The 27,497-nt window shown below is 44.8% G+C and overlaps 2 protein-coding genes across 6 annotated transcripts in view; one reads left to right on the top strand and one right to left on the bottom strand.

Annotated features, from left to right (window-relative positions):
• The window catches only part of B3GALNT2 (beta-1,3-N-acetylgalactosaminyltransferase 2), a 50,934-nt gene extending 43,016 nt beyond the window's left edge, over nucleotides 1–7,918 (top strand). The window contains exons 9-12 of one of the 2 annotated variants that reach the window (XM_019746980.3): nucleotides 2,003–2,128; nucleotides 2,755–2,914; nucleotides 3,499–3,555; nucleotides 5,336–7,918. In XM_019746980.3, the coding sequence (XP_019602539.3) occupies nucleotides 2,003–2,128; nucleotides 2,755–2,914; nucleotides 3,499–3,555; nucleotides 5,336–5,470 (478 nt within the window). In that variant the 3' untranslated portion in view covers nucleotides 5,471–7,918. Of the gene's footprint in view, nucleotides 1–2,002; nucleotides 2,129–2,658; nucleotides 2,915–3,498; nucleotides 3,556–5,335 lie in introns of both variants that reach the window. The other variant, XM_088799087.1, reaches the window with a different exon arrangement.
• Nucleotides 6,595–27,497, bottom strand: part of TBCE (tubulin folding cofactor E) — a 66,461-nt gene continuing 45,558 nt past the window's right edge. Inside the window, exons 5-17 of one of the 4 annotated variants that reach the window (XM_074316721.2) lie at nucleotides 25,367–25,455; nucleotides 21,369–21,468; nucleotides 16,218–16,320; nucleotides 15,015–15,091; nucleotides 14,122–14,217; nucleotides 13,555–13,619; nucleotides 13,400–13,464; nucleotides 12,927–13,076; nucleotides 11,764–12,004; nucleotides 10,671–10,739; nucleotides 10,082–10,141; nucleotides 7,060–7,151; nucleotides 6,595–6,879 (exon numbers count right to left, since the gene is read on the bottom strand). In XM_074316721.2, coding sequence (XP_074172822.1) covers nucleotides 6,787–6,879; nucleotides 7,060–7,151; nucleotides 10,082–10,141; nucleotides 10,671–10,739; nucleotides 11,764–12,004; nucleotides 12,927–13,076; nucleotides 13,400–13,464; nucleotides 13,555–13,619; nucleotides 14,122–14,217; nucleotides 15,015–15,091; nucleotides 16,218–16,320; nucleotides 21,369–21,468; nucleotides 25,367–25,455 — 1,300 coding nt within the window. In that variant the 3' untranslated portion in view covers nucleotides 6,595–6,786. The remainder of the gene's footprint in view (nucleotides 6,880–7,059; nucleotides 7,152–10,081; nucleotides 10,142–10,670; nucleotides 10,740–11,763; nucleotides 12,005–12,926; nucleotides 13,077–13,399; nucleotides 13,465–13,554; nucleotides 13,620–14,121; nucleotides 14,218–15,014; nucleotides 15,092–16,217; nucleotides 16,321–21,368; nucleotides 21,469–25,366; nucleotides 25,456–27,497) is intronic. The other 3 variants (XM_019746979.3, XM_074316718.2, XM_074316719.2) reach the window with 3 other exon arrangements.

Genomic DNA, 27,497 nt, shown 5'->3' with positions numbered 1-27,497 from the left:
CCCCAGTCACTCACTCACTCCAGGTTACTGGTCTGAATTCTGTTCAACTGAATCCACACTGTATTTCCTTTCTCTGCTCCACCCATTTGAAAACTGCTTGCCCTAATTCCAAAATTTGTATTTAAAATTCAACAACCCCTAGTCTATCATAACCTCCAGACTCTCTAGCATTTCTTGGGTCTTAGTTGTAATTCTTATCTTTATAATAATAATAGCAACAGTGATAGTAACAGTTTAGATAGATAGATAGATAGATAGATAGATAGATAGATAGATAGATAGATGATAGATAGAGATATCTAACATATATAGATATAGTTGTTAATATTATTAGTTACTCTAGGATCCCATAATTTGCTCTTGAGCCCCCTAAGACTGTCTGGTCTCTGTCTAGACTAAACCTGTCAAGTGTCTTCATATCTTTGTCATTTCTTTTAAAACTTGATCAGTGAGCTTGTTTCTTGGTGAGCCCGCCTCTGTCCCTTTCTCTTCTCTGTTGCCTTGGGCAGAGTGGGAAATTATCAAGTACTCTATGGTCCTGAGGGGTAGCCAGTCTGATTAGTTTATGGAAGGCATTGTTTCATAGTCTAGGAGAGTTAATTTAATTTTGGAATCATCCTATGGGTAGAGGGCAGATAGAAAAGTTGGAAGTTTGGATGTGTCTATACTACCAGCTAAAGTTTGGACAGCTGCAGTAAGAAAAAGAACCTTCTTTTAGCTCAAGTACTAATGGGCATTCCTTGTAAGTGGGGCCAAGGCAAGGATATAAAGAGGTGCTGGGTGGGAATGGAGGTCCAGGAAATAGGAAACCAGTACTGGAGTTCTACAACTTCCTGTAGGGACTGATTCCCTGTTGTAGAAGTTCAGTTTTAGATACCACCTTCAGGTTAAGTCTTATCTCCTCTCCTCCATGCGTATCTCCGATCTTAGTCTCTCCATCAGTCTCTCCCACCACTGTCTGTTTTGGGCCGTCATCTCCACCAGGATGAGCACGACCTTCCACCAGAGCTGCGCTTGGGGACCCACTTCCCCACAGCCTGTCCCACCGGTCTGCCCTCCGCTCGGTAAATGAAAGCTTCCATTATTCATTCTTTATTCAGTTGATTCATCAGTGACCTCAGTGTCCTTTGTCACTAAAGTTCTTAATTAGCAAATAACTGTTATGTATGCCTTATGCTGTTAATTTGGCAGAAACTGTAGAAGCACAGGGTTATACTGTTTGGTGTGGACCCATTGTTGGTACCTTCACCATGCTTGGACCTAGTGAAACTTTCTACTGATTTTTTAAATTCAGGTTTCTGTCATCTGACTGGTTTCCTAGGAAGACTCTGGGATTTTTAACAAACATGTACAGGGATTGGCAATGTGAAATAAGGTATCAGTTTTATCTCTAGTTGTCATTACATATTTTTTATGTCTAGATAAATGAAGTTACCCTCCTGTGCCTTCTAAAAGGTCACTTGTAATAGTTTAATTGCTGGAAATCTTTTCCGAGGGAAAATGTGTTTCATGTTATAACTCAGTCTTTTTAAAATCATAAAATAGCTGAGTGTAATGTAAATAGCACATTGTTGCTGCTTGTTGTACAAGAGTGTTGTTCTGTGTCAGAGACCAGGTGTGACACCTGTCCCCTCACCCTGAGCCTCTTATTAGAACGCAAATACTTAATGGATTCCACAGTCTGCTTGAGCAATACTGGTGAAGCAGTTGTTTGATCCTGTGTTCCACTTAAGCCACGTCTTTTTTCTGTGTTTTTCCCTTTGTACCTTTTCAAATCGGCCTGGTCCTTCTGTTAGGCCACATAGTGAAAATCAGATGACGTTTGTAGTTAGTTGGTCACAGCAGCATTCTGTTAGAGCACATGTTCTCAGCACTGGAGGAGTAAGAGAATGAAAAAGTGTACAGGATGCAGAGGGTCCGTTTTTAATTAAAATGTGACGTTGGCATTGTTTTGTTTCCTTGTATGGAGGCACCGACATTCATTTCCCTTTTTTGCCAACAGGACTGTGGAAACAACCAGCTTTGATTTATTACTAAAGACAGATGACGACTGTTACGTAGACTTGGAAGCTGTATTTAACAGAATTGCCCACAAGAACCTGGATGGTCCTAACTTTTGGTGGGGAAAGTAAGTTAACGTCATTAGCCCCTTGGCACTCGTGTATCTGAGCAAAGGGAATTCATTTAGAATGACACATACATGTCACTCTTCATAAGAAAAATGTGGTTGAGATGGGAAATTTCCCCGTTAGGCTCCTGGTCACTATAATTTATTAATCTACAGTTAGAGGGGGAACACTTTTTAAAATGGAAAACGTGAGGTAACGTAGGAGGGAAGACGATGGGGCTTTCTGCTCATGCCCAGGAAAGGAGTGCTGCTCACATTGGAAGCTGCTGTACATTATGTGTCAGGATGAACTTGTGACACATTTCTGAAACTATTTTCTGTGTTTCTTCAGCAATACAGTAAGGATTAGTGAAGTTTTTTTTTTAGCATTTTACACAAGACAATGTGCTTTCCATTCTAAAACCACAAATGCAACTTTGAGAGAATTTGATATACTGATCTTTTATACAAAGCACCCACTAGATAAATAATTTCTTTAGACTGAAAACATAAAAACAGTTTGTCTCATTCTTCTTTCCTTGCTTCTACAGCTTGTCCTTTGTAGTGAGAGTGAAGGAGGCAAGCTTAACAGCGATAGGATGTATCAGTCAGACCAACACAAAAAGCCAACTGATTTTGAATCTCAGTTTCAGATTGAATTGGGCAGTTGACCGAACCGGAAAGTGGCAGGAGCTGGAGTACCCCAGCCCTGCTTACCCTGCCTTTGCGTGCGGGTCAGGGTATGTGGTCTCCAGGGACATCGTCCACTGGCTGGCCAGCAATGCGGGGAGGCTAAAGACCTATCAGGTAATTGAGGATTCCTGGCCTCAGTGGACCCATCCCGCCCAGTATCCCGAGAGCAGGGCCAGCTTCCCGTGGGAAGGACCATGTTACTCCTTCTGTGGAGGAGTCACTGCTCAGGAATTAGGGACACGCCTGTCCCTCAAATTGGGCTCTAAATTCTACTCCTAAACCCTTTTGTGAGCCTCCTTACTATCTTTTCAGTCTACATTTACTCGTCCCTGGAGGAGTATAAAGATTTATATTCAGAAGAGGAAACATGATAAGCAGGTGCTTTCTTTCGCTGATTCTGGGGACCATGTTAGGAATCGCTCCGCCTCATGCTTAGATCCAGTGGGTCTCACACTATTAGTGCTGGAGGCCTAAGGTCCATGGGAGCAGTGGACGGGCCACTTTTATAGGATGTGTGGTGTTCGTGTTAAAGCCACTTAGCTTTTACTCTGTCCGTGTTAACACAGGCTTGGATTTCAGGTTAAATTATGAAACAAAGAGGCATAAAAATAATTTATTAAGGGAATGGGTGTGGCACTGTCTTTACAGATGGTACAGCATTTAAACTTTTGCATTTAAACCTTCTGGTGCATGCACAGGGTGAAGATGTAAGCATGGGCATTTGGATGGCAGCCATAGGACCCAAAAGATACCAGGTAAGCAGGTCTGAGTGGGGCTGGCCTCGGTTCTGGAGAGTTGAGGAAGGAACAGTGAAGATATTTTAGCATCAGTAACTGTGCTCTTGATTTAATTCACAATAATCCACCGAGGTACTCAGCCAATATTTTTCTGAGTTTAAATCACAAGGAAATGTTTTGAATGGAAGTTTCAGGTGACTCAAGTTTGCAGCAGTGTGGTGTGTGGCCCAAGGACCCGCCACCCTTCTGACTGATGCAGATAAAATGGTGGATAAAATATGGTGAGGTGTTTTAAAATACGCTGATCACTGAGCTAGAAAAACAAGAAATGAATCTGCATGGATCAGAAATGGAAAACAGAGCACTGGGAAGAAAGCAGGCAGAGATTTCTGTTGAATTCTTGATTCTTGCTTCCGTTTTGGCCAGAAAAGGTGCAGGGGACAGAAAGAGCCCTGCATAGCACCTGGAGCCCAGAGTACACCCGCACTTCGCGGGGGAACAGAAATCAACCCCATCTACTCAGTCAGCTTTGACAGTTCTGTTCCTTTGTCGTACTTTCAGTCCTACCTCTGACGTTATTTCACGTTGAACAGAACTCTTTCTATATCTGATCATTCTGGTGTCTGGTCTCTGCGGGTCTGATTCTGTAGTTTGTGGGCTCTGCAGACTATTCCTTATGGAGCTTGTCTCCTGATGTGTTGAGACTTGTTTTGTGGTGACCTCACATTCCTTGGAAAAGGGGGGGTGGGGGGCCTGTATTTAAAAGGCGTTCCACAGAGGGGATTTACATCTTTTCTGCCGTGCACCTACCTACGGGTGTTCCCGTCCATGAGCATTTTACATTTCTGACTTGGGACTTGGGGGCCTCTACAGAATGTGACTCCAGGCAAAGACCCACCCAAGTGCGGGCTGTGGTTCCGTGCTCAGGAGACCCCTTTCCATCACACCCAGGGCCCAGGTGGAGACAGACAAGCCTCCTCCCTAGCTTGGTTTTCTTAATACTCCCAGGCTTTCACCCCTCAGGGGTGCTGGCTGGCTGTGGCAGTCTCTGGTCAGTCTCCTGGCCCTGGGCAAGGCAGAGGCTCCAAGGCCCATGCCAATTCCAGCACATTCTACTTCAGTATACTTTGCAAAGATGTTTGAGGTTGTATCCAGTATTTTTATGTTCTTTGGTTGGATGGTTTCTCTGGATCTGTATTTTACTCTATTGCCGGGAACAGAAGCTGGGAGGTGGGCTGATCGTTAAGGACCTGTTGTGAGGAGTCTTGACAGGCCCCCTTTTTTATCCTCCCAACTCGGCATCAATTTACCTACATTAACTTCCTGCAGCCTTGAGCAGGGTACTTCACTCTTAGTTTGTAAAAGGGAAATAATTCCTACCTCACAGGGTTATGATGAGAATTAAATTAGTGAATACTTATAAAGCACTTGGTGCAATCCCCAGAATCTTCTAAGCATTCCCTCAGAAGAGCTGCTGTCACTCATAATGCTGTGTAGCCACCTTTTTGTATAATAGCAAATATGGAACTTTCCATTTGTGGTTTCCAGACCTTGTCTTCATAGAACTCCCTTTGCTGTCTCTTAATGCACACACTGCCTGTTTCTGTGTTCCAGGGCCGCGGGGTCGCTGCATGTGGTGCCTTCCCCACACCCCACAAACGCCAAGTGGGTTCACACACTGAGTTGTCTTTGCAGTAACCTCAGCTTCCCTGGGATAGAAGCGCCCATGTGCCCCCTTTGTCCTCACGCAGTTTCACATCACAGCTCCCCAGTCAGCTTTCGTTTTGTTTCTCAACAGGACAGCCTGTGGCTGTGTGAGAAGAGTTGTGAACCGGGCATGCTGTCTTCCCCTCAGTATTCCGCGCAGGAGCTGACAGAACTATGGAAACTGAAGGAGCTGTGTGGCGACCCCTGTCAGTGTGAAGCAAGCTGATGGTGACTTAAGTCGCAGTGTTGAAAGACCAGGGTAGGCGAATAGTAATCTGGGTGTGAGTCTGAGGACAGCCAAGGTGTGGCAGGGATTGTATGATCCTTCAGAAACAGAGTCCTAGGCTGGCCCTTCTGAAATCAGTGTGGTATTTCTTAATGCTTGCACAAAGTCTCCTTTTTAAAAATCAACTGATATTGTAGCATAAGAAAAACTGTATTCATGTGTTGGAAGATGATTTGAAAAATACCAAATAGTTTATAAAAGAAAAAATATTTCTAAATCCTGACAGCTGATTCATTACCTATCATTTTTGGTTAAAACTTGGCTTGTTCAGAGATCGTTAGTAACCGAGTTGGAATTTCAACCTGGATTGCAGCATAGCTCCGTGTAGCCTAATACGGGCCAAAAACAACTCACAGAAATGGCTGTGTGATCATTTATGAGCAGTGGTCACTTATACCAAAGTTTGGGGTTTCTAGGCATAATGTTAGATTCTGTGGGTGTCTGAATGAAGTAGGCAACTTAAACTTGAAAAAGAACCAATGTAATTCTCAGTTCTGGACCTTGGTTTTGAAGTTCATTTATTAAGTAGACTAACCCAACTTTTCTTTTTGACATTTCACGTAAATCCTGAAGGTCACAGGTTAGTACTTCTGTTAAAAAAACAAAAATGCTAAATTTTTGTGAATATAAGTAAAGTCAGATACCTCTCAGGGTTTTAGTGCCATCGGGAAAGATATTTCTAAATACTTGACACTTTGAAAGAATTTTGCTTTCCTCCTGTCATTGCCTAATATAAGTGAATTTCAATCAGAGCTGCTAATCTTCTAGGTGTAGGGAAAAGTATGTAATTAATTTTTGTGAGTACTCTAAAAATAGTACAGTTGAGAAGAGAGATCATAACACATACTTCTTATAGTAGGGGGTATGCCTCCCTAAGTTTAAGGGACATTTCCCCAAATGACCAACCAAATCATTTTAGTAACCTTTTAAACTAGTAGTATCAATAGAGAATTCCAGTAAAGCTGGTCTTATGACAGACATTAACTGTGTTCAGATTCTATATCTGATAGAAAAATCACACAATGAAGTATAGTCATGAGCTATAAAATAAATGTGAAATAAAATCAGTAGGTGCAAAACCTTTATTGCTATTATATACAAGCGTAGAAATGGTCACTTGCAATGAAAAGTACGATCTTTTCTATACTTAGGGCAAGTTATAAAAGCTTTTTTTTGAGAGAATTGTTCCAATAAATCATTTGTCTAACGAACCCAGTCACAATACACAGTCTAGTCTGAGTTTTATTAGTTAGGTGTTACCATCGTACAAACAGACAATCTCCATTTTCCACAGAATAAAACTGTAATGACTGTTGGTCATTTTCTAGTTCAATCTCTCTGCCCGGCATCTAAAATTAGAACAGAGGGTTGGGGAGGGGTAAGACAGATCCAACCAAGCATTTTATATACAACCCCCCCACACCAAGGTCTGTGGTCTCCATTTAAAATCAGTGCTATGTGGAGACTCAGTTTAATAGCATGTCACACTGTAGGAACTACGCTTGATAGTGTTTTGCTGGGCAACTTACTTTGGGACTTTCATAGGACAACAGAAGGTCTGACACAGGAATTTTGAGAAGACGTGACAGCAGTCCTTTCACCTTTTGAATTGTCATGGAGTCTATCAAAGAAAAGAAAAATCCTCAGTTCTCTGAAATGACAGTTAACTAGCTCACATGACAAACCCACAATTGCAATGACAGACAGTATCAGTTTGCACAAGTAAACGATTAGGGAAAGGTGCGCCAATTGCCTGGAACAAAGTTTCACAGCATTTACTGAGTCATTTGGGAGGCGGACCCAGTGTTTGACCCAAGTGCCCTTGACAGTGAGCTTTCATACCATTTCGGTGGTGTTTAATCCAAATAAATGAGAAATCATATTCTCTGAACAAAAGAATAAATTTGAGTAAAATCATTAACTTTTCTTTTAAAATCTTTGTGATTACTTAAGAATTAACCGAAAGACCGCTGGAGTGGGGCTCTCAACCCCTCTGGCCTTGATTTCCTGCTCTGTAAAGTGAGGGGTGAACTAAATAATATACAAGGTCCCGAACCCGTCTGTAGTTACTATAATGTGTGATTGTTTGACCACATATACTGGTGACTACCAGACATGGAAATGTAACTTAGTGAATAAATGCTTTGGTTTGTTCAGGAAACACTAGAACTTTTTTCCAAAGATGGGTATATGGTAAATATTGGATATTTTGATTATGAAAAATACAGTTTCTTTAAAGCTTTAGCTGGAGATACAGCGATAATATGGAGTTCCTACAAATATCACATGTATTCAAACATATTTTTCTATAAAAAATCCTTTTTGTAAAAGCTGTCTGTTTTTATGCAACTTGTGATAATAAATGTTATCTTTATTTTAGAATAAAAAGTGGCCTTTTCTTAAGTTCATTGAATATAGACAATAGACATTTATAAATTTAAGTAGCTTAATTTGCTCTTATGTGTGAGTATGTGATTGATAGGTAATTGTGCTCTTTCAGATTTAGCTGGACTTTCATTGTTGGGAGAATGGTCAGTCACAGGTTAACTACTGCACGACAAAGGGAAATGACAGTCCTAAGTCATTACCAGAAACAAAGCGTTTGGTCATAAAACAGTTCTCGTAAGAAATCTGCCTACCTGTACTGGGTCCATAGAAGAAAGGGGGAATTTGCGTGTCAAGCTAAATGACGTTACTATTTTTAATAACAGAGTAACACATGATTATCTTAACATTCAGAAAATGTAGAGATGAGTAATTACCTTTCTGCTTCCCTATGACCAGTGTGGCAAGTTTGATGGGTATGCTTCCAAGCTTTTTTCTATTTCTGTAAGGTTTTGTAATATATATTGGTCTACAGCTTGCATTTCTTTATTATAGAGTGATACACCTTTCCATGACGGTTCCTCTAGGCCTGCTCTGTCCAGTATGGCAGCTACATGTGGCTACTGAGCACCTGAAATGGGGTGAGTGTCAGGAAGGAACTGAACCTTTTATTTCCATTTCAATTTAATGAATTTGAATCGCCACACATGGCTAGTGGCAGCCACACTGGACAGCACAGCTCTAGACCCACGTCCTTCTTTCAGAAACACAATAGTGCAGCGTGTGGTTCCACCAGCAGACAGTCATTTCCCCCAGTAAATATGAGAATGATTTTTAGAATGCTTGGTCACAGCATTTTTTTTAAATTTATTCCAATTACCACACGACTTTACAAGTATATACTGATTTTTGATGCCAACCCCACGTTTGATGGGTAAAAAGTTTCAGTATTTTACATTCTTCATCATTTTTCTTTTCAAAGGCTATTTACATCATGTGACATAAAAATTAAGAACTGTTTTAAACTGGCTTACTGCTGAGTTTAGAGAATACAGGACTCTGAATAGCTTAAAGCAGCAGCTATTACATATAATGTCTGGATAATTCTAATCTCTACTAGTTCCACCTGAAGACTAATGGAACTCAGAACATGAACACGGGATGTCCCAGCAGGTAACAATCTCAGACGGACTGGGGCAGTCAGATACAATATAGACAGAGAGAGGGGAGGCACACACGGTCACCAGCAGCCTAGGGCCACATCCACGCCCCCACACTCCCACGGTCCTTCTTCCCCAGGACATGCTGACAAAAGAAAGCTTCACAGATCTAATGACATTCTTAAGCCATTGTCACAAATTGATTTCAGGTATTTAGAAAGTAAAAGGAAAAATGCAAAGACATCCCAAGCCAATTACATTAACAAGTTCTGGTCCTCCTTCACTTAGTGCCTTTACTGACAGTATTTAAGTTTGAAAACAGAATAATGAAAGAAGAACCACTAATTTTAATTCATCTTTACATAACAGCAAAATTATGTATCATAGAAACTGACTGGACTGCTAGTAAAGAAAAATAGGGTGCTAACTGGTAAATTGACACTAAGTGGTTATCAATCAGAAAGTACAACCAAAGCCATCCACAAGTAATACCAGGATAAGCTTGTTTTATTTGACAAAACTAATTTAAAAATCAGTGTGAGTTTACTGCACTGACAGGCAAACAAGGAAAGGTATTTTACTAGTTATTTAGGGTGATATATATTTTATTTCTTCAAATCCTCCTCTAAATTTAACCTGTTTATATTTTAGTATTTAACTGTGAATCTAGTTTAATCTTTGAGTATCACAGGATACTGAAAGACAATGTAATTTTTTCTCTCGAGTGAAAGTTTAAGGTAAGTCACATAGATCTATTTGGTTGACACAAAAATATTTTCCAAACAAAACATTCAATCCCAGTAGCACAAATATTTCAAGTTCTAAAGTTTTTTCAAAGAAAAACATTTCAAGTGTGTCTATTAAAAGACGGTATCTAAATAGTTTCTGCAGGGATTCCTGACTGGTAAGGAATAGAATGTACAAAAAGTCACAAATGTCCAAGTAAAATCTATCAACTCTAAAAAGGCCACACTTTCCGACAGTGAACTATGTCAGTTCCTCCAACTCAGAGCTGGGCCGGCTATGCAGGAGAATAAGGAGGGGAAGACAGACTCATTCCGCTTACCTGGCAGCTGTTTCTCTATGATTTTCTCATCAAGTTTATTAGGATATTTTATCTTCAGTGCTTGAAGGAAAAAAGGAAAAAGACTACATGAGACCTACGTAAGAAGGATAACCGGGCTGCCAATGATAGATACAGCTGTTCAGTAGAATTGGCTCAAATCCTAATAAAGGAATAGGTCTTAGTGATGTTTAAAATTCCTTTTATTAATACTTCACTGAATTGCTACAACAACAAAACAGCAGGACCAATATTCTATCGCCTTCCGTTTTCCCCTAAATCCTTCCTTCCTGACAATGTAGCTAGGTTTTTAAGTGTAAGAAAAGTCACAAATCTCCAAATACAATTCAGTTCATTCATCGCTCAGATACTTCCCACATTTGTAACACTGTTAAATGTGTTTACAGCATGGGAATTGCTAAAATGTTCCAACAGAATAATTTGGACATATTTGAGAATTTATCATTTCTTTAAATATCGAAGTACTCACTTAGGTACTTAAGAGAAACAACTCCTATTAGGTCGTCACTATCTGTTTCAGCACCTAAGGACTCAAATACAAATAAGGTGTCTTTGAATTAGGGGTTCTTACTTAGTAGCTGGTTTTTGAGCAAAAACGGTTGTTGTGTTTTGAGTTCCCCATCTTCAGGTGCGCCGTATTCTATTTAAGAAGAAACAAAAACGGATGAGTGATGAACTAAAGGCCAGTCAGAAAAGCCTAGGTAAGTGTCAAATACGTCCAAGTGTCGCCTGTGCTAACGTTTCCCTGAGTCCTGAGAGAGAAACCTGGTCCTACCTGGAGCACCTCTCACAGGACACCTTTACCCAGTTTTGGCCAGATACGCGCTGCCAGGCTGGGCGCTCAGAACCACCGCTTGGAGAAGCAGCCTCAGTAGAAAGCAGGGTGTAAGGCAAGCTGTGCTCTCCTGCTTTCTCCTGCTCAGCCAGGCTGCTGACAATTTCTGTAAATACCCCAAGTACCTGTGCTTCTGTCTTCCAGCTCCGCAGAGCGAAGCACTGAGCCACACCTGCAGGGCTGCTTTAGGCCTCCCTTCCCCACGCCCAAGTGATTTCGAATTCACCTAAAGTGGCCAGGAAATTGGGCCAGCTAATGGAGTAATCTGAAAGCAATTCCCACGGGCAGCTCTTCTTCCTCAAAGATAATGTTCCAGCCTGAAGCGTTTCCGCAGTGAACTCCTCGCATTAGGAAATATATAAAGAAAATCACGTAACAGTGAAATTTGGAATAATAATGAAGTCAGAACAAGGTGGAAGGTACATCAAGGACAGAGACATGAAGTCACAGCGGCCGGAGAGAGAGAAGCAGCTGGCACACCAAGTGCCAGCCCGGGAGGAGCACACAGTGTGTCTGAGCCCGGAACGCAGTGCTGGGCAAAAACTGCGCACGTGTGACCCTGTGCGGACGCTAAAATTACCTGGGCAGCTGAAAATATACCAGTGCCTGGGTTCCACCCTCAAATGCTCTGAATTGGTTCAGTTCCCTAGGTTGGAGCCAGGTTGAGAGACTGTAGCCCTTTCTGCCCTTCCTGAGGTTGGCCGGGGTGGGCAGAGAAGAGAACTTCCGATTAAGAGCCGCCCCACCCCCACCCCCATTTCTCAGGTTCCTGCTGCTGAGAGATGCTGCTGACTCATCCTCTCCATAGACAACAGACTCCTCTCCCAACCTGCTGAAGTGGCACAGGGAGAGAAGCAAGCGCGGCCCTCCTGCGACACCCCGTGGACAGGGTTTCCCCGAAAGTCCCAGTGCGCACTTAGGCAGAGTGACTGGTATCTGGGGTGCGCAGCAAGGAATTCTTCGTTCGGCCTGTTCTGCGCTGGGTCCTGATGGCCCCCCGCCTTTTTCCACGCGTTTCCAAATGCTTTTCGGTAGTCAAGCTCGGCCCCACGCCTCTCCTCTGGAAGAATCTATGTCAGTGGGAAATACAAACAAGTCCACTGAGGCATTTTTCTAATGAGTGTTTGTTTTGCAACCTGTGCTTCCTCCACTGCTGACCCTTAGAGAATCATTGAGAGGGACAGACAATATTTTTTTACCTTTCCTTTTTAACATTGACAGTATTCAGGAGTTTATTTAGAAAGAAAAAATTTCAGTTTTACACTTTTCTTCACGAGAGTATTTGCCCACAAGCTGGTTTCGGGACTCTGCCAGGTGCCTGCGGTCACCCACCTGGAGGAGCTGACCCTGAAGGGTGGGCAGGGCACTGCCTTACCCATTTATGACAAGAGTGGCTGAGAAGGAAGGACAGAGAAGCTCGGGGCCCGTCTTTCCGCCTGTGTCCCCCTCACAGGAAAGGACAGTGCCCGGTATTGCTCGGCCTGTCTCGGAGGGAGTAAGGCTGGGGCAGCAGCTTCCTGGCACTAACGTAAGTGTAACCCACTCGAGGGTCGGTCAGCAAGCACCACTGTCACCAAAACGCACAGGATGACACTTCACCATTTGGAGGAAGACCACATCTGGTCCTTGACAATAGTCAAATACTGTTTTTTACAATTTTTTCCCCTCCTCCCCCACTCGGGTTCAAGCCCTTGTTTCTCAGTCTAGTTGTGTAGGACGCAGCTCCCTGGCCCAGGCTGGTATTATGAGCCTTGTGCTCTCCCGGCTGAGGCAGTTGGTCGCTCACGGCAGCCCAGCTCCAGGTCGAGCCGTTGTTCACAATCTTAGCTGTAGAGGGCGCAGCTCACTGGCTCATGTGGGAATTGAACCAGCAACCTCGGTGTTAGAAATACAGCGCAACTACCTGAGCCACTCAGCCGCCATGCTTTTTACATTTTTTGATACTTTATTTTCTAGTCTAAGAAAAGGCCTGGTCCCGGGACCAGCACTCACCTTGCACTTGTTCAGGGTCTGCAGCTGCCCGATTCTGGCGATGATGAACTGACGTGCGGTCTCTGCTCCGCTCCCTTCAGTCAGGGGGTTTCTCAGGCACGACAAAGCCTGCAGACTCGGCAACTTATCTAGCTCATTGATAAATGACCACTGCAGCCCCACAGAAGAAAACAAATGAAAATAAACATGTTTCAGGCTAGTTTTTCAGATTATTTGAAGTAGCAACAGAAAAGCAAAGTGGTTCGTTCCAGGGTGAGGCACAGGCTTTGATCTCACAGGCACCAAGAAGGCCATGCCTTCACTCCCCGCCATGGAAAACGAGGGGAGCTGTTGGGATTTCTGTGAGGAGCTTCCCTCTGAGGAAGCTTTCCTTTTTCAATTTAAAACATTTTTTAACAGAAGGAACCTACAGACTGGGGCATGAGAGTGGGACTCAGTGATACGGTGGTGGGCACGTCTGAAGGGGCCCTTACTTGTGATATCCGATTGTCGTTCAGCACGAGGTACTGCAAGGAAGGAAACATTGATGATTTGCACCCTAGAAAAAGGAGAATTAAGTTATACAGTAGAAGTGAAAGGAACAGCTCAAGTATGGGGGACGGGAGGGGAAGGTAGTAGTCTTACATACCGATTCCAGAATCTGGAAAATGGAGAGAAGAAATCCCAATGTCAGAAAGGATTAGTTGTTCTAATCTGCAATTATAAGTGTTCAGTTTGACTTCACAGAACAATTTCAAATGCCTAGCAGCCAGACTACATTTGTGAACTTTTTCCTACACCCCAGGTTTTCATCCCAGGTAAAATGCTTAGAAACCCTGAAGCCCAGTTTGGGGAATGGACGCTTCAAGCAAAGTGGATGCTTCAAGCTACATTCTAATGATCTCACTCACCTAGCAGTCCTGGGGGCCTGCTGCTGTGCTGGCTGCATCTCAAAGAGGAAAGAGACTCCCCCGTCTAATGAGTGACGACCTCTGACACTGGCACCAGGGCCAACTCATTCACTGTTCAGTTACCTAGTACAGACAGTCTACACTGTACCTAGTTCACAAGTAAACTCGAGACTCAAACCTTTCCTAAACTGTTCCTCGATTTAGGAATTCCATCATTACTACTGTATTTCCATTGAGAAAGTATATATAGCATATGATCCCTTCACTTAAAATGTGTTATAATAGGCACTTTAGGAGCAAATTACCTGGGCAGATAGGCTATTAGAAACAGCTGGTTTTCATCAATTAGCCGATTAGAGGAAAGGTCTAATAACTTGAGGGTCTGTAGAACATCAATCGGCCTGTATGGAAAATAAATTTTTTTCAACATGAATTTAATCTCTTGTTTTCAAAGGCACTGCCTTAAAATACCTACATTTGGTATGGAGAGGTCTGGGGGCGGGAGGCAAGTGGGTACGACTATAAAATGGCAACATAAGGGACCCCTGAACTGGAAACTCTGCGTCTCTACGGGATCCCGGTGGCACCCACCCCGGCTTTGTAAGATGTTACCAGTGGAGGAAACTGGGTAGTAATTGCCTATGAATCGAAAATTATCTCAGAAAGTTTACTTTTTAGAAACCTGCCTTTGCCTGAATAATAAATTATTCTGTAAGGTAAAATATCATTAATTTGAATCCTTTAAAAATTTGTTGTAAATTTGCCCACATTTATTTTACATAGTAATTTAATAATATCAATAAAAGAGGAAGATGAGATGGCAACATACTTAATTTACTTAAGGGATCAAGCGTTTCAACTACTTTGGTACATAGACCTTAAGCAAACAGTGCTAATTACAAATGATTATTTAATCTTTATAACAAATCCTACAGATTTTCCATTTAAGCACAGAAGTTAAATACATGTATGTAAAACTAATAAAATTCATGCCTTCAAAAACATTTAATTCGAGGCTTTCACCCTAATGGGGTTTTCCTCAATGAGTAATGAAGTTATAGTAGACATTCTAATTTGTCAAGGCAATGAAGAAGCATTTTTCTAATTCTTGCAGATCCTTCTAAAAATTAAGATATAACTGAGACTTTATTCAGCATGATTAGGTGGTGACAGGCGCAGGGAAGTCACCCCTTGTTACCTTTCTGAAATGGAAATACTGTTGGACTCAAGGTACAGCTCCTCGAGGACCGGCCACCCGGCAGCACATTGCAGCAGCTGGAAGGGAGACGCAGTTAGGGGGTGACTCGGGCTGCCACGAGTTCAGTGCAGTCACTGTTTTAGAAATAGTACCTGATGGACGTTTCTTTACTGACTATATTTCAGGCCAGGAGGGCTGGTGGGTGGGTGGTAACATTAAAATGCTAGCGGCATGTGTTTCAATGACACGGAGCCTAACTTCGGCACTCTGAAGCCAAGGCAGGTGTCGGCACCGCATGGGGAGCAAGCCGGAAATGGACCAGGCACCCCCAAGGTGGACTGCAGAGGCTGACTTAGCGCGTCCTTGTTACTTCTGTGGTTTGCTTAAGCAATGGAAGGAAACACCGTTCCTCAATGCTCGATGCCAGTCTGGGTTCGTAAAGAATGTACTCATCAGTCAGAACTTCCCAATGACTCCTGATTTTTCTCACTTCAACTTGACGGCCATCTCCCCACCAGCATTCCTGTACGCCCTGCCTGTCTGATGCTAACTAACCCTGGGGAGGGAGTCCCAGGAAAGAAGTTACACAGCCGTGGCCACTGGAAGGACCCAAGTTCAAGGTGACATCTCTAAGGCAGGTGCCTCGGTGACATTTCACAGATGAACAGCTTGCTGGGGGTGTACTACTCTGCACTTGTTTGAACGTGGAATATTCTGGGTGTGTAAAGTCAGCCCCTGACAGAAAACAGCAGTACCAGAGAGAAGTTCCATATGCTACTGGGCCAGGGACCCAGGAATCCTCCCAGCTGCACACAATGAACAGAGAATTCTAGAAGCTGAACTTCAAAAGGATGTGAGAACCTTCCTGCTGCTTGTTCTCTGCCCTAAGAACACTTGTGGGAAACTCAGGCAGCTAAATGCTCAATCAGCAGCTAACTAAGGCTTTTGGAAGCTTGGCACACATTTACTGCACAGCACTATGGAGAGCCACCGGCCAGAAAGACACCAGAACAAATCCGAATGAGCCCAGAGAATATGGATTCCTAGATAGAAACCTCTACGTCACTACAATGGTCCTGTAACTCCTGTCTATAAGACAGTTTAAACAATCCTATTAAAATGAGGCCACAGTGGTGCTTCAATTACTAATTAAACCAAGAATTTAAAATTGCTAATTACTGGGTAATAAAGAAATATGATTACCTCAGCCCATGTTACTCCTGTTCGGCTAAGAACTAAAACCTTCAGTGTAGTGAATCTTCCGGTTGGAGATAGTGAATCAGAGGGAAATCTTAGTTTATTTTCACTGTAGAAAAAGAAGATGCAATGTGCTTATTGCTACACAGTAGCCCCAGCTGAAACAGTCACTGAAAGCAACAATTTGGGATTTAACATGAGTCTCACCTGTTTCAACCTTAAAATGAAATCTTATTAAAAATAAAGTGAGCCAACGCTATCTAATTTTTAATGTTGACAAATAGCTTCCTAGTGTCTTGTGGGGAGCCATGGTTGCAGTTAACTTTAAAGCCTTAACAGAATGGCTCAGTTTATACTTAACCTATTTCCTCCCACTGAAGCAATTGTCTCTGCCTGCATCTGCAGAGTGCTTGCATGCTGCTCAGGAATGTGGTGGGAGTGGCCAGTTCCCAGAACAGAAGGCTGATGCCTATCAGGGCTATTGATAAGATAATTACATTTGGGAGTTTCAGTAAATTTTGTGTCTCCTGTGTTAAAGTTAAAGTTTTACTGTTAACTAGGTAATGCATTTTTGTACTTGCTAAACTGCACGTCCACAGAAGGTATAAATTCTGGGGACAGAATAAACTCAGTCGTCTCCAGGAACACTGGGGTCCGCGATCGCCATCATCAAAGTGTGAGTGCCTTTTTTCATTCCCACTCCCCTTGTCAGGAACCGTTCGACTCGTGGCGGCCGGCCCGCCGCAAGTGGCGCCCGAACAGGGACTGAATATAGGGGTAATAGTGAGGAACACCGTGTGGCAAGGGCCCAGCTCATTGGAGCTAATCAGTGGATGCACGGTGAGCAAGGCACTGTCCCCTCGGTCGAATGAGTGTGTGAGTGAGTGATAGCTCCACGACTTCGTGTTACGGAGCTTGATTGGGTCCTAACCTGCGGTTCCGGTTCTGTCATATGGCATAACGGCGACTGGGCTTTACAACCCACCAGGCCGGGGGATTATACCGGCGCGCCTCTAGCTAAGACGGATTTGGCCCCGCAAGGGACACGGCCAGAAGGACACCTGAGTGTTTTTTCTTTGTTTGAAAGAAGGGCCGAGTTAGGGAAAAAGGATGGGTCACGCCAGCAGCAAGGACCTGTATGTTAGAGGACTTAAGAAGTTGCTTACCGCCCGTGGCAGTCGGGTGAGCAGAGAACAGTTAGACAAGTTTTATAAAAATTGCAAAAGAAAGGTGGAAAAACAGTTACAAGATTATTATGCTGCCCATGGACTTAAACAAAAGGGCTGCAAGCTAGAGAAAGTGAAACAAGCTGAAAACGAGGAAATTCTCCCATCTGCCGCTTCTCCGGCAGAGAGAGAGAAGGAGGGAGGGGGCGCAAAGTTGTTAGAGGGAGTTCTTAAAGTTAACAAAGAGCCTGTTTGTCAGGAAGCTCCGGTAGAGCACCGGGAAGATTTAAACCCTCAGGATCAGGAAAAATTAAAAGATGAGATAGCCAAATATGATAGGGACAAAAACTCTCCTTTAGTGGCTATGGCTCAAGGAGACGAGCAGCCTGCAGGCACTGCACTCTCTTTTGCAGATCAGCTAAAAAAGATTCAGGGACAGCTGATTGAGCTTAAAGTTGCTGTGGACAGAAAAAATTGTCCTCGGAGTCCCCAGATTCCTTTTAGAGATCAATGGAATCCTCGGGGTAAAGATCCCCCCACAGTTAATCCCTCTGCACCACCTCCTGAGGAGCCCCGTAGGTGGGGACCTCCGCTGCAGTCTTTGGTTTGGAAAATGCCTGCTGAGCCTTCGCCAGGTTATGTTAAGCCAGGATCGGACTCTGTTGTACGATCCCCTCTTCAAATGGCTTGTGAAGAAGCTCACAAGCAAGGGGAGTCCACAGAGCATTTTGGAATATATCTTATCTTTGACAGGCTCAACAGACTGGGCCTTTATTAAAATCTCAATCAAAATAAAAGCCTAGATTACAACTAAATTCTCCTCCAAGTGTAGTTGCAGGGCTGGATCCACAGCCTGAGGCTCCTGTTTTAGCACCTGTGACAATCAGGCAATTATCAGGTGTAAAAGATCAAAGGTCCCCCCTACAAAAGATTTTACAAGCTGCTAGTACAGGAGCAACTTTAAAAGGGACACATTGCTTCCTCTAATTCCACTAAAATTCTCCCATTTTTGTTATTAAAAAAAAAATCTGGTCAGTGGAGATTTTTACAAGATTTACAAAAAGTTAATAAAACCATAAAATTAATGGGAGCTTTGCAGACAGGCTTGCCCTGTCCTGCAGCTATACCAAAAAACACATATAAAATTGTTTTGGACTTAAAAAGATTGTTTTTATACTATACCTTTAAATCCTGATGACTGTCCTAGATTTGCTTTCAGTGTTCCTTCTGTTAATTTACAAAAACCTTTTAAGAGATATCATTGGCTAGTGCTACCTCAGAGAATGGCTAGTAGCCCTACATTATGTCAAAAATTTGTATCAGCTACAATAAAACCTACCCAAAGGGCATTTTCAGATATTTACATCATCCACTACATGGATGACATACTTCTTGCCCACTCTTGTGAACCAAAGTTGCTTGCTGCTTTTGCTCATTTACAAAAAAAGCTCCATAATTATGGGCTAGTTCTAGCCCCAGAAAAAATTCAACAAGTGCCTCCTTACTCTTATCTGGGATATTGTTTAATGCCTCAAGCCATTGTGCCTCAAAAAATACAAATCCGGCGAGATTGTTTAAAAACATTAAATGATTTCCAAAAGCTACTGGGAGACATTAATTGGATTAGACCTCAGTTGTGGTTGACAACTGGTGAATTACAACCTTTGTTTAAATTATTACATGAAGAAGCTGATCCTACTTCTCTCCGCAAGATAACACGGGGAAGAGGCTTTGCTTGTATTTCTCCAGGTCTGGAAGAAAAACCTTTGTAAATTCCTGGTCGGTGTTAAACCATACCATGAGCGACAGCCCACAGAAGAGAAGACATCTATAGATACCCATCCACGCCCCTAGGGTGTGAAAAAGCTCTCACTTTCCACAGCTGCAGAAGGACTTTCCGCTTCAGACCCTGTTAAATGGATAAAGACTTTGGGTAGAGGGTTTGCTGGGGATATTGCTCTTCTGTTTATTGTTCTGTTTGTTTTACATAGTCCTCAGATGTGGACAAATAGCCCTCCGACAGGCTGTAAATGAAATAACTACATGTTCTGTGTTTCTCATGCTTCAAAAAAATAAAAAAGGGGGAGATGTAGTCACACAACAGCCTAGCCGACTGTCCCCCCCATGTCTTTCCTTAAGGAAAGAAGAGCCTGTAAGACTGGCTTTTTAGGACTTTGCTTATCTTTATGTTTTACACCTCATGTCTCTCTGTCTGGTCCCCAAAAGATGGTTTGCAGCCAAAGACGGGTAAGATATCTCAAGGGAGATACAACCTAAGCCAGGCAAAAACCGAGTGGGGACCCCCAATGAGCTGCCTTAGAAAAATATGGGAAGAGGCCTTGCCTCCCCTTCCCCCTGCCTGGGAAAAGCCACTGCTGTCTCTGGCTTTCCTCAAAGGAGATCGGTAGCCAATGACGGGTAATGATCAGTAAGCGTTTTTACAACCTAAGACAGGAGTCGATCGCTTTGATGATTGATATCCAATGACGGGTAAGTGAAAATGTCTGTACTGACCACCTAAGCCAGGCACGATCTCAAAAATATAAAATAAAAAAGGGGGAGATGTGGGGAGCCATGGTTGCAGTTAACTTTAAAGCCTTAACAGAATGGCTCAGTTTATACTTAACCTATTTCCTCCCACTGAAGCAATTGTCTCTGCCTGCATCTGCAGAGTGCTTGCATGCTGCTCAGGAATGTGGTGGGAGTGGCCAGTTCCCAGAACAGAAGGCTGATGCCTATCAGGGCTATTGATAAGATAATTACATTTGGGAGTTTCAGTAAATTTTGTGTCTCCTGTGTTAAAGTTAAAGTTTTACTGTTAACTAGGTAATGCATTTTTGTACTTGCTAAACTGCACGTCCACAGAAGGTATAAATTCTGGGGACAGAATAAACTCAGTCGTCTCCAGGAACACTGGGGTCCGCGATCGCCATCATCAAAGTGTGAGTGCCTTTTTTCATTCCCACTCCCCTTGTCAGGAACCGTTCGACTCGTGGCGGCCGGCCCGCCGCAGTGTCTGACATGCAGAGCTGTTTCCACGGGCCCAAGCAGCTGCCTGAGGCTCCTGAAACAAGGCTCAAGCGTTTGGAAGGTCAGCGTCCCCTTCACAGGGTCCGGCTCTGGACATGGCAACACGAGCCCCACTGTGAAGTCTCACGGGTACGCCAGGTCGTGGGCTAGAGTTCTGCTTGTCTAAACAGTCCGCCCTTCTGCCATCAGGATGGATGAAATGAATTACTGCCCTTTATGTTCTCTTTCGAGATTCTAATCTCAAAGGACTCCATGACCATCATTTTGAAAGAAGAGACCATTAACACACATTAGCCCTTATTTCCAGCACAGGAGACACCGTGGGTCAAACTACACCCTTTGCTGTATTTGGGAGCACAACTAATTTCGGCCTGACTACCTGCTACACTGAACCTACCTGTGTATGTAAAGCTGGCTCATGAATGAATGGGGAAGCCTGGCTGAGCTCTTGGAAAGTTAGGTTCTGAGATGAAAACTAACCAAATATTCGAGAAGGCCTGGAAAACTGACATCAGTAAAATACATAGATTAGTGAAAAATCCTTATCAGAACTGAATTAAACTATTCCAGTGAAATTACTCATTCCTAAAGCAACTGAAATGCTAGAAGCTTCAGAAGTGAACAAGCACTTTTAATGTCACCTCTCTTTACTCCCCAGTTAAATACGAGCTCCGCCAGCTGGGCTACCTGTATGGTCAGGTTCACCAGAAATATTAATAGTATCTTTTTGCTCAGTATGTCAACCTGCCCCATCCCCACCCAATTAAAACACATTCCCTGTTAATGAACCACCTCGTGACCATTTGAAAAACTATAATATCAAAGAATATGAAAGAATAAGCTAAGCTTAAATAATTCAACTGAGCCATCCTGCCTACCCCATCCCCACAGAGATGCTGGGAGAGAGCGAGAAGAGAGGAATTTCAAATCATGTGACAGGCAACCAAGAAAGAGTTCCTACCTGAGATTAAGGACTTCCAGGTGTGTGAGCTGATCAGCAATATCTGTGACTTCATCCCATGAAGACAGCAGATTTCTGGACACATCTACATTTCTAATATCTAACAGCTCATGTTAAGAAACAGTAGTGCAGAAAGATTCGCAGAACACATACAGTAGTTACCTCGTAATTCTGGAGCATGGGATCTTTCATTTTTTACTTTATGCCCTCTATTCTGCACATACTACTTTTACCTCTTTAAATCATTCAACTGTTTATTCAGAAGCTGAAAGGTTCTTTTTCGTATAGTACTGCTAACTTGGGACAAACATCTACAATCAAAGGAATGAGAACCAAATTACAACGCCACACCTTTCTCACGTTATCAACAAAAAAGGAAAACCGGTGGCGGTGCTGTTTTAAGCACTGAGGTGTCCCCAGGCCCCGCCTGGCACTGTCACCAGCTGCTGCACCACAGGAATCCATCCCACCACGTGGCGTCCCCAGGAGAGACAACACATTAGCTTGGACAAACGTTCAGAAGTGCTAAGAACGCCTTGGCCAGTCACAGGGTCCCCGCAGACTGCATGCAGTTGGTGTGACACCCACTGTCCCTGGTACAGGGATTCAGAGAAGCAAAAACCAGTGGGAAAGAAAGGTACTGGAGCCAAATTGCTAGAGGGGAGTGATGGCAGTGCCATCAAGGAGGGGCACAGCTGAGCAAAACCCCCAGGGCAGAGAGTGACGAGGGGGCGCCTGGAGCAGGACTGGACCCCCCAGAGGAGATTCTTCCACCTCACTCTGCCATGTCTGGAAACGGTTCATCTGGTCCACAGGTGAGTCCTGGAGGCCCGGAGCATGACGATGAACGTGACAGTCTCAGAGGGGAGATGATCACAACACAGCACCGACAGCTGCCAGGCAGACATGTGCTCAGAGCACTGAGCAGGAAGGTGGTGGCATCTGAGCAGGGACTGACGGAAATGAGGGAACGCCATCCGGACAGAGGGATGATACAAAGGTCCTGAGCTCAGAAAGGTTGGCCTACGATGGTCAGCAAGCTCGTGTACCTGGGCAGAGGGGCAGGGAGCTGGAAGGAGGCCACCGAGGCCGCAGGGCCAGGCTAGAGCACCACGTCTGCTTGTCTGCCTGAGATGGGGGCTGCGGGGCTTGGGCCCGTGGTGGCATCGGACCTTGTCTGTCAAAGGTCCCTCAGCTGCGGTGTAACACAATAAACAGACTGTGGGGAACGAAGACCGAGCAGAAAGGGAGTCAGGAGTTTCCCTGGGGATGAGAAATGACAGCTTTGGTACCCTAACAGGAAAGTGGGACTCAGGTTTTGCCGATGGTTTAGATGAGATGGGATAAAGGAGGAAAAGCCAAGGCTAACGCTGAGGTCTTCAGCCTGGGCCACGGGAACTGCCATTTGCTGAGAGGAAGAACGGGAGGGTGAGCGGCTGTCAAGGGACTTCAAGTGCCCCATGTGTTAAATTTGAGATGACCATCGGATACGCAAACGGGTATCAAGTACACGGCTGGAGACGAGGCCAGGGGAGGGTAGGAGGGTGGTTAACCCCGGGCAGTGCCGAGAGGCGTCAACAAGCTCCAGCGGCCTGGCGCCCCAGGACTCCGCGGAGGGGGCGTGGCCAGCGAGGGACAAAGAACAGAGATGGCGTTGTCCTTGTCATTGTCGTCATCGTCGTCGTCATCATCATCATCATCATCAAGACGCTCGGCTCGGTGCTGTGTTATCTTCCTTTTCGTGGCAGAAGAAAACGGGCACAGAGTAACTGCAGCCTGATGCAGATTAACGCGTCCGAATCTACACCCACGCGGCCTCACCCTGGACCCAATGTAACAGGGAGTCTTTAAACGAAGACAAAACACGGAGGAAGTGGCATTTTATCAAAATCGTGGTATCAATCCCCACGACTGGTTGGAAAGGAAACTTGGGGAGCTCTACAAGGAGATCAGGAAGAGGGGAAGGAAGGCGGTGGGAACGCACAAAAAGGGGTGACTCAACGCGCCAGCAAGCAGAGCTGTGCGTGACGCCCGCCGGCTGCTTGGCTCACTGCAGCCAGAGCTGAGAATGGCCTCGTTGTTAAATGGTCACCCTTAGGGGTCATTTCCCTCCATGAGAGCCTCAGTCTGCCCGTTGGCCACAGGCTAAAGTATTTATTATCTGTCTCCTTAAGAAAAAGCTTGCCGGCCCCTGAACCAAAGAAGGCGCTAGGAGATCGATGGCACGGGCAGTGCAAACACCGCAGAGGACACAGGACAGACGCCCATCCCGCAGCACTGATGCCGAGTGACAATGTGTCAGAGCTCCCAGATCTGGCCACGACCCTCGTGCTGCTCGTGCCTCGCAGTCACACTCCAGGCAGCTTTCAATCCCACGAGCCGGCTACCCTGGCCAGCAGGTTGGTTAGAAAGGGTTTGCGCGCAGAACGCCCGTTCGGCAGGCAGAGTTTAAACGTCGTCCTGGTCTGTACGGAGCGCACAGGCCATCTGCATTCCGAGCGCCTCTGAACCGACTGAAAGAGCCAACCACAGCTGATGAGGTGCCGCGCACACGTGCACATTCCGAGCAGCTACCCGGCTCCTGCTCCCACGGGTGTCTTGGCCGAGTGCAGGGCCAGCCTGGGAAGCAGGGAGCCCTCCGCTGCCGTGTCCCTGGCCAGTGAATGACCTCGAAGAATCAACGCAAAGTACGACTGGGTCACATACGGCAAGACTTCCGCTGCGGACGAGACTTCAGTCAGGAGCCGCAGACATCTGCTCCCCTGACTATCTCAGGGAAACCTCATTTCTTCCAGTCTTGGGGAACTCCGGGAAAAAGCAGTCTGCCGGGGCAAGCTGCCGCCGGTCCCTGCACTGCTGACAACGCGGCAGCCACCAAACAGCCCACATTCCCTAATGCAGCGCTGGCCCAGAACTTTGCTGATGTGTTCAAGTTAAGCCTTGAACCGTCCAATCCCCAATCTGAAATGGTTCAGGAGCGGCTGGCCGATGACAGACATGGGCCACCTCTGCGCACTGCGCCCCTGTCACCAGCTCCAGCCCCACGCCCCCACCCCCGCAGGCCTGTAGAGGGACCCTCACACCAGGCCGCCACCCACAAGCCCCACGGCCACAGTAAGGCTAGGGGATGACAGCTCAGACACACAGGTGGGCAGCTCTGCTCCAATTCCTGTCACCACATGGTATGGGTGTCGGGTAGTTAGAAAATTCTGCTGAAGAGAGCTACTCATCTGCCACCTCTTCACTCAGAAAAAACTGATTACAAGCCGCTATCTTTTGCATCAGTTGTTACCTAGCGATGTGGCAGACTTACAGAATTGGGAGAAGACCTTTTAAAGTTAGAGCAAGTCTATTTGATGCCATTGGGAATTTTTTAAAAACACTTATCTCCTGTATTTTAAGTTGTGGGCATAACAGCAATATATGGCAAAAAACAAACAAAAAACCACTTAGAAGGCAGAGAAGAGATCACAAACTTTAGAAAAGGCTGTTTTGAGGTTATTTTAACAAAACTGCACTCGGCTGCGTGAAAGAGGAAGCTTAATAAAGGGAAGCGATTCCTTTCTCACTAGAAGGCAGTCCAGGGCTATGCGGTGGCCCCCGGACACCAGCAGGGACACCAGCTCCCCCTCCAGTCCCTGCTGTCCCAGCCCACACTGGACTCTTCCATCACGCTTCCAAGACGGGTGCCAGCCTGGGTGATCTGTCTGCACTCAAGGCTGGAGGGCAGAGGCAGATGCCAGCCCCATCTGTCCGCCTTTAAGGAGCCCCACCCCGAAACTTCCACTTTACCTCACTGGCCAGGGTGAGTCACTGCCTCACCTGAAAGCAAGGGGCCTGGGAAGGTAAATAATGTACCTGGGCAGTGACTGCCCCAGGTGAAACCGGGCGGCTGTTAGAAAGTCGGGGAGAGTAGACGCTGGGTGGGCAACAGCGGTGTCTGGCACAAGTGTCAGCCCAGTCACATTCCCGTCATGAGTCATCACTGAAAAGGATACTAGGACACGCTTTGGCAATGGCTCCTTTGTCACCCGCACAACTTACTGCACAGTTCCTCAAAGAAATGTCTTGCAACTTGCTCAGCTGACTGCATGAAAAACACATAGTTCACATGTATACATCAACATGTACGCTATTCACTGGCCCTTTAAAAAATCAAAAAGCATTTCAGACATATAACAAGGTACCAAAAAATGCAAACACCAGTAATCACCACCCAACTTCAGAAATAAAGCATTATGGAAAAAAGAGAAAACATTACAAACATTACAAATACAACCAAAGTCCTGTGTCACTTTCCATGACACATCCCCCCCCCACACACACACACACACACACAGGTAACCAGTGTGAGACTTTCGGTGTCTGTTTACTCTTACGCATTTCTTAATAGTTTTACTGTACATTTCCATATCCCTCAACAATTACAGTCTTTTTGAACACTAGGAAATGACGTAAATGGTATCCTACTGTATATCCGCCTGCAAATTATTTATTTCCTCAACAGCATATTGTCTGGCAGTGACATTTAGCTATATCAACACATGTACCCCAGAACTTTCATTTTCACATCTTACAGTCTTTTACTATCTGAACAGACCACAACTCATTCATTTACTCCTCTGCAGACATTGGGATTCTTCCCGGCAGTTTTGAAGTACACACTGGTGCATACTTCTTGCACTCACACGTGAAAGTCTCTCCAGGGATTCACCGTAGAGTTGTGGATCTCCAGCTTCACCAGACACTCTCTGACACCACTTTTAGCGCAGAGAACATGTTTGCTCTATTCATTAAGAGTCCAGCCCAACTGCTGTGGTTCGAATCCCAATTCTGCCACCTCCTTTGGCCACGGGCGAGTTAACATCTCTTTGCTGCAGAGTCCACATCTTTAAAATGCCATGATGTGCACCCATGTTCATAGCACGTCACTCACATTAGCCAAAGGGCAGAAGCAACCCAAGTGTCCATCAATGGGTGATGGGTGGGGAAAATATGGTCCATCCACACAATGGAATGTTATTCAGCCATAAAAAGGAAGGAAATTCTGACACCGGCTACAACATGGGTGAACCCTGAGGACATGATGTTAAGCGAAATAAGTCACAGAAGGACAAATACTGTATGATTCCATTTATATGAGGTCCCGAAAGTAGTCAAGTTCATAGAGACAGAAAGTGGAAGGGTGGGTGCCAGGAGCTGGGGGAGGGAGAATGGGGAGTTGTTAAAGGGGACAGTTTGTTTGGGAAGATGAGAAAATTCTGGAGATGGTGATGGGGATGGTTGCACAACAATGTGAATGTACTCAATGTCACAGAATTGTACACTTAAAGTGCTTAAGACAGTGGATTTTCTGTTGCGTATTTTAGTTTTTTAAAATGCTATAATTTAGTGAGTATTTGTGAAATTCTCAGAATACTGCCTGACAGACAGTAAGTTATTTTATAAATATTTATTAAAAAAACATAAAACTGACAATCTTTAGGTAAGACACCAAGATAAAATGCAAGGCATGAGCTAGTGCCATCATCAGAAACTAGGGGAAAAGCAGCAGCCAAGTTCTAGGGCAGAAGCTCCCAAACTTTCTCTATTCATGGGGCCCTTGGTGTTTCAGGAATTTTTTCACGGTGCCCATAGGCCCCCCCAAAAAAAACCTAACCATGGCTGGGAGAGAAAGGTGAGGGATTAAGAAGTAAGAATTGGGGCCGGCGCAGTGGCTCAGGCAGTTGGAACTCCGTGCTCCTAACTCCGAAGGCTGCGGTTCGATTCCCACATGGGCCAGTGGGCTCTCAACCACAAGGTTGCAGGTTGGACTCCTCGATTGCCGCAAGGGATGGTGGGCTGCGCCCCCTGCAACTAACAACAGCAACTGGACCTGGAGCTTAGCTGCACCCTCCACAACTAAGACTGAAAGGACAGCAACTTGACTTGGAAAATAGTTCTGGTAGTACACACTGTTCCCCAATAAAGTCCTGTTCCCCTTCCCCAATAAAAATCTTAAAAAAAAGGAAGAAGAATTGGTAGTTGCATACTAGTCATGGGGATGTACAGTATGGGGAATATTGTCAATATTGTAATAACTATATACAGTGTCATATGAGTACTAAACGTATCAGTGGGATCACTTCA

The sequence above is a fragment of the Rhinolophus sinicus genome, chromosome 6 (assembly GCF_057876585.1).
Source record: "Rhinolophus sinicus isolate RSI-liver-muscle chromosome 6, RSI-T2T, whole genome shotgun sequence".
Taxonomy (NCBI): Eukaryota; Metazoa; Chordata; class Mammalia; order Chiroptera; family Rhinolophidae; genus Rhinolophus; species Rhinolophus sinicus.
Note: the sequence above shows the minus strand (reverse complement) of the source record. Positions and strands in the feature narration are given on the sequence as shown.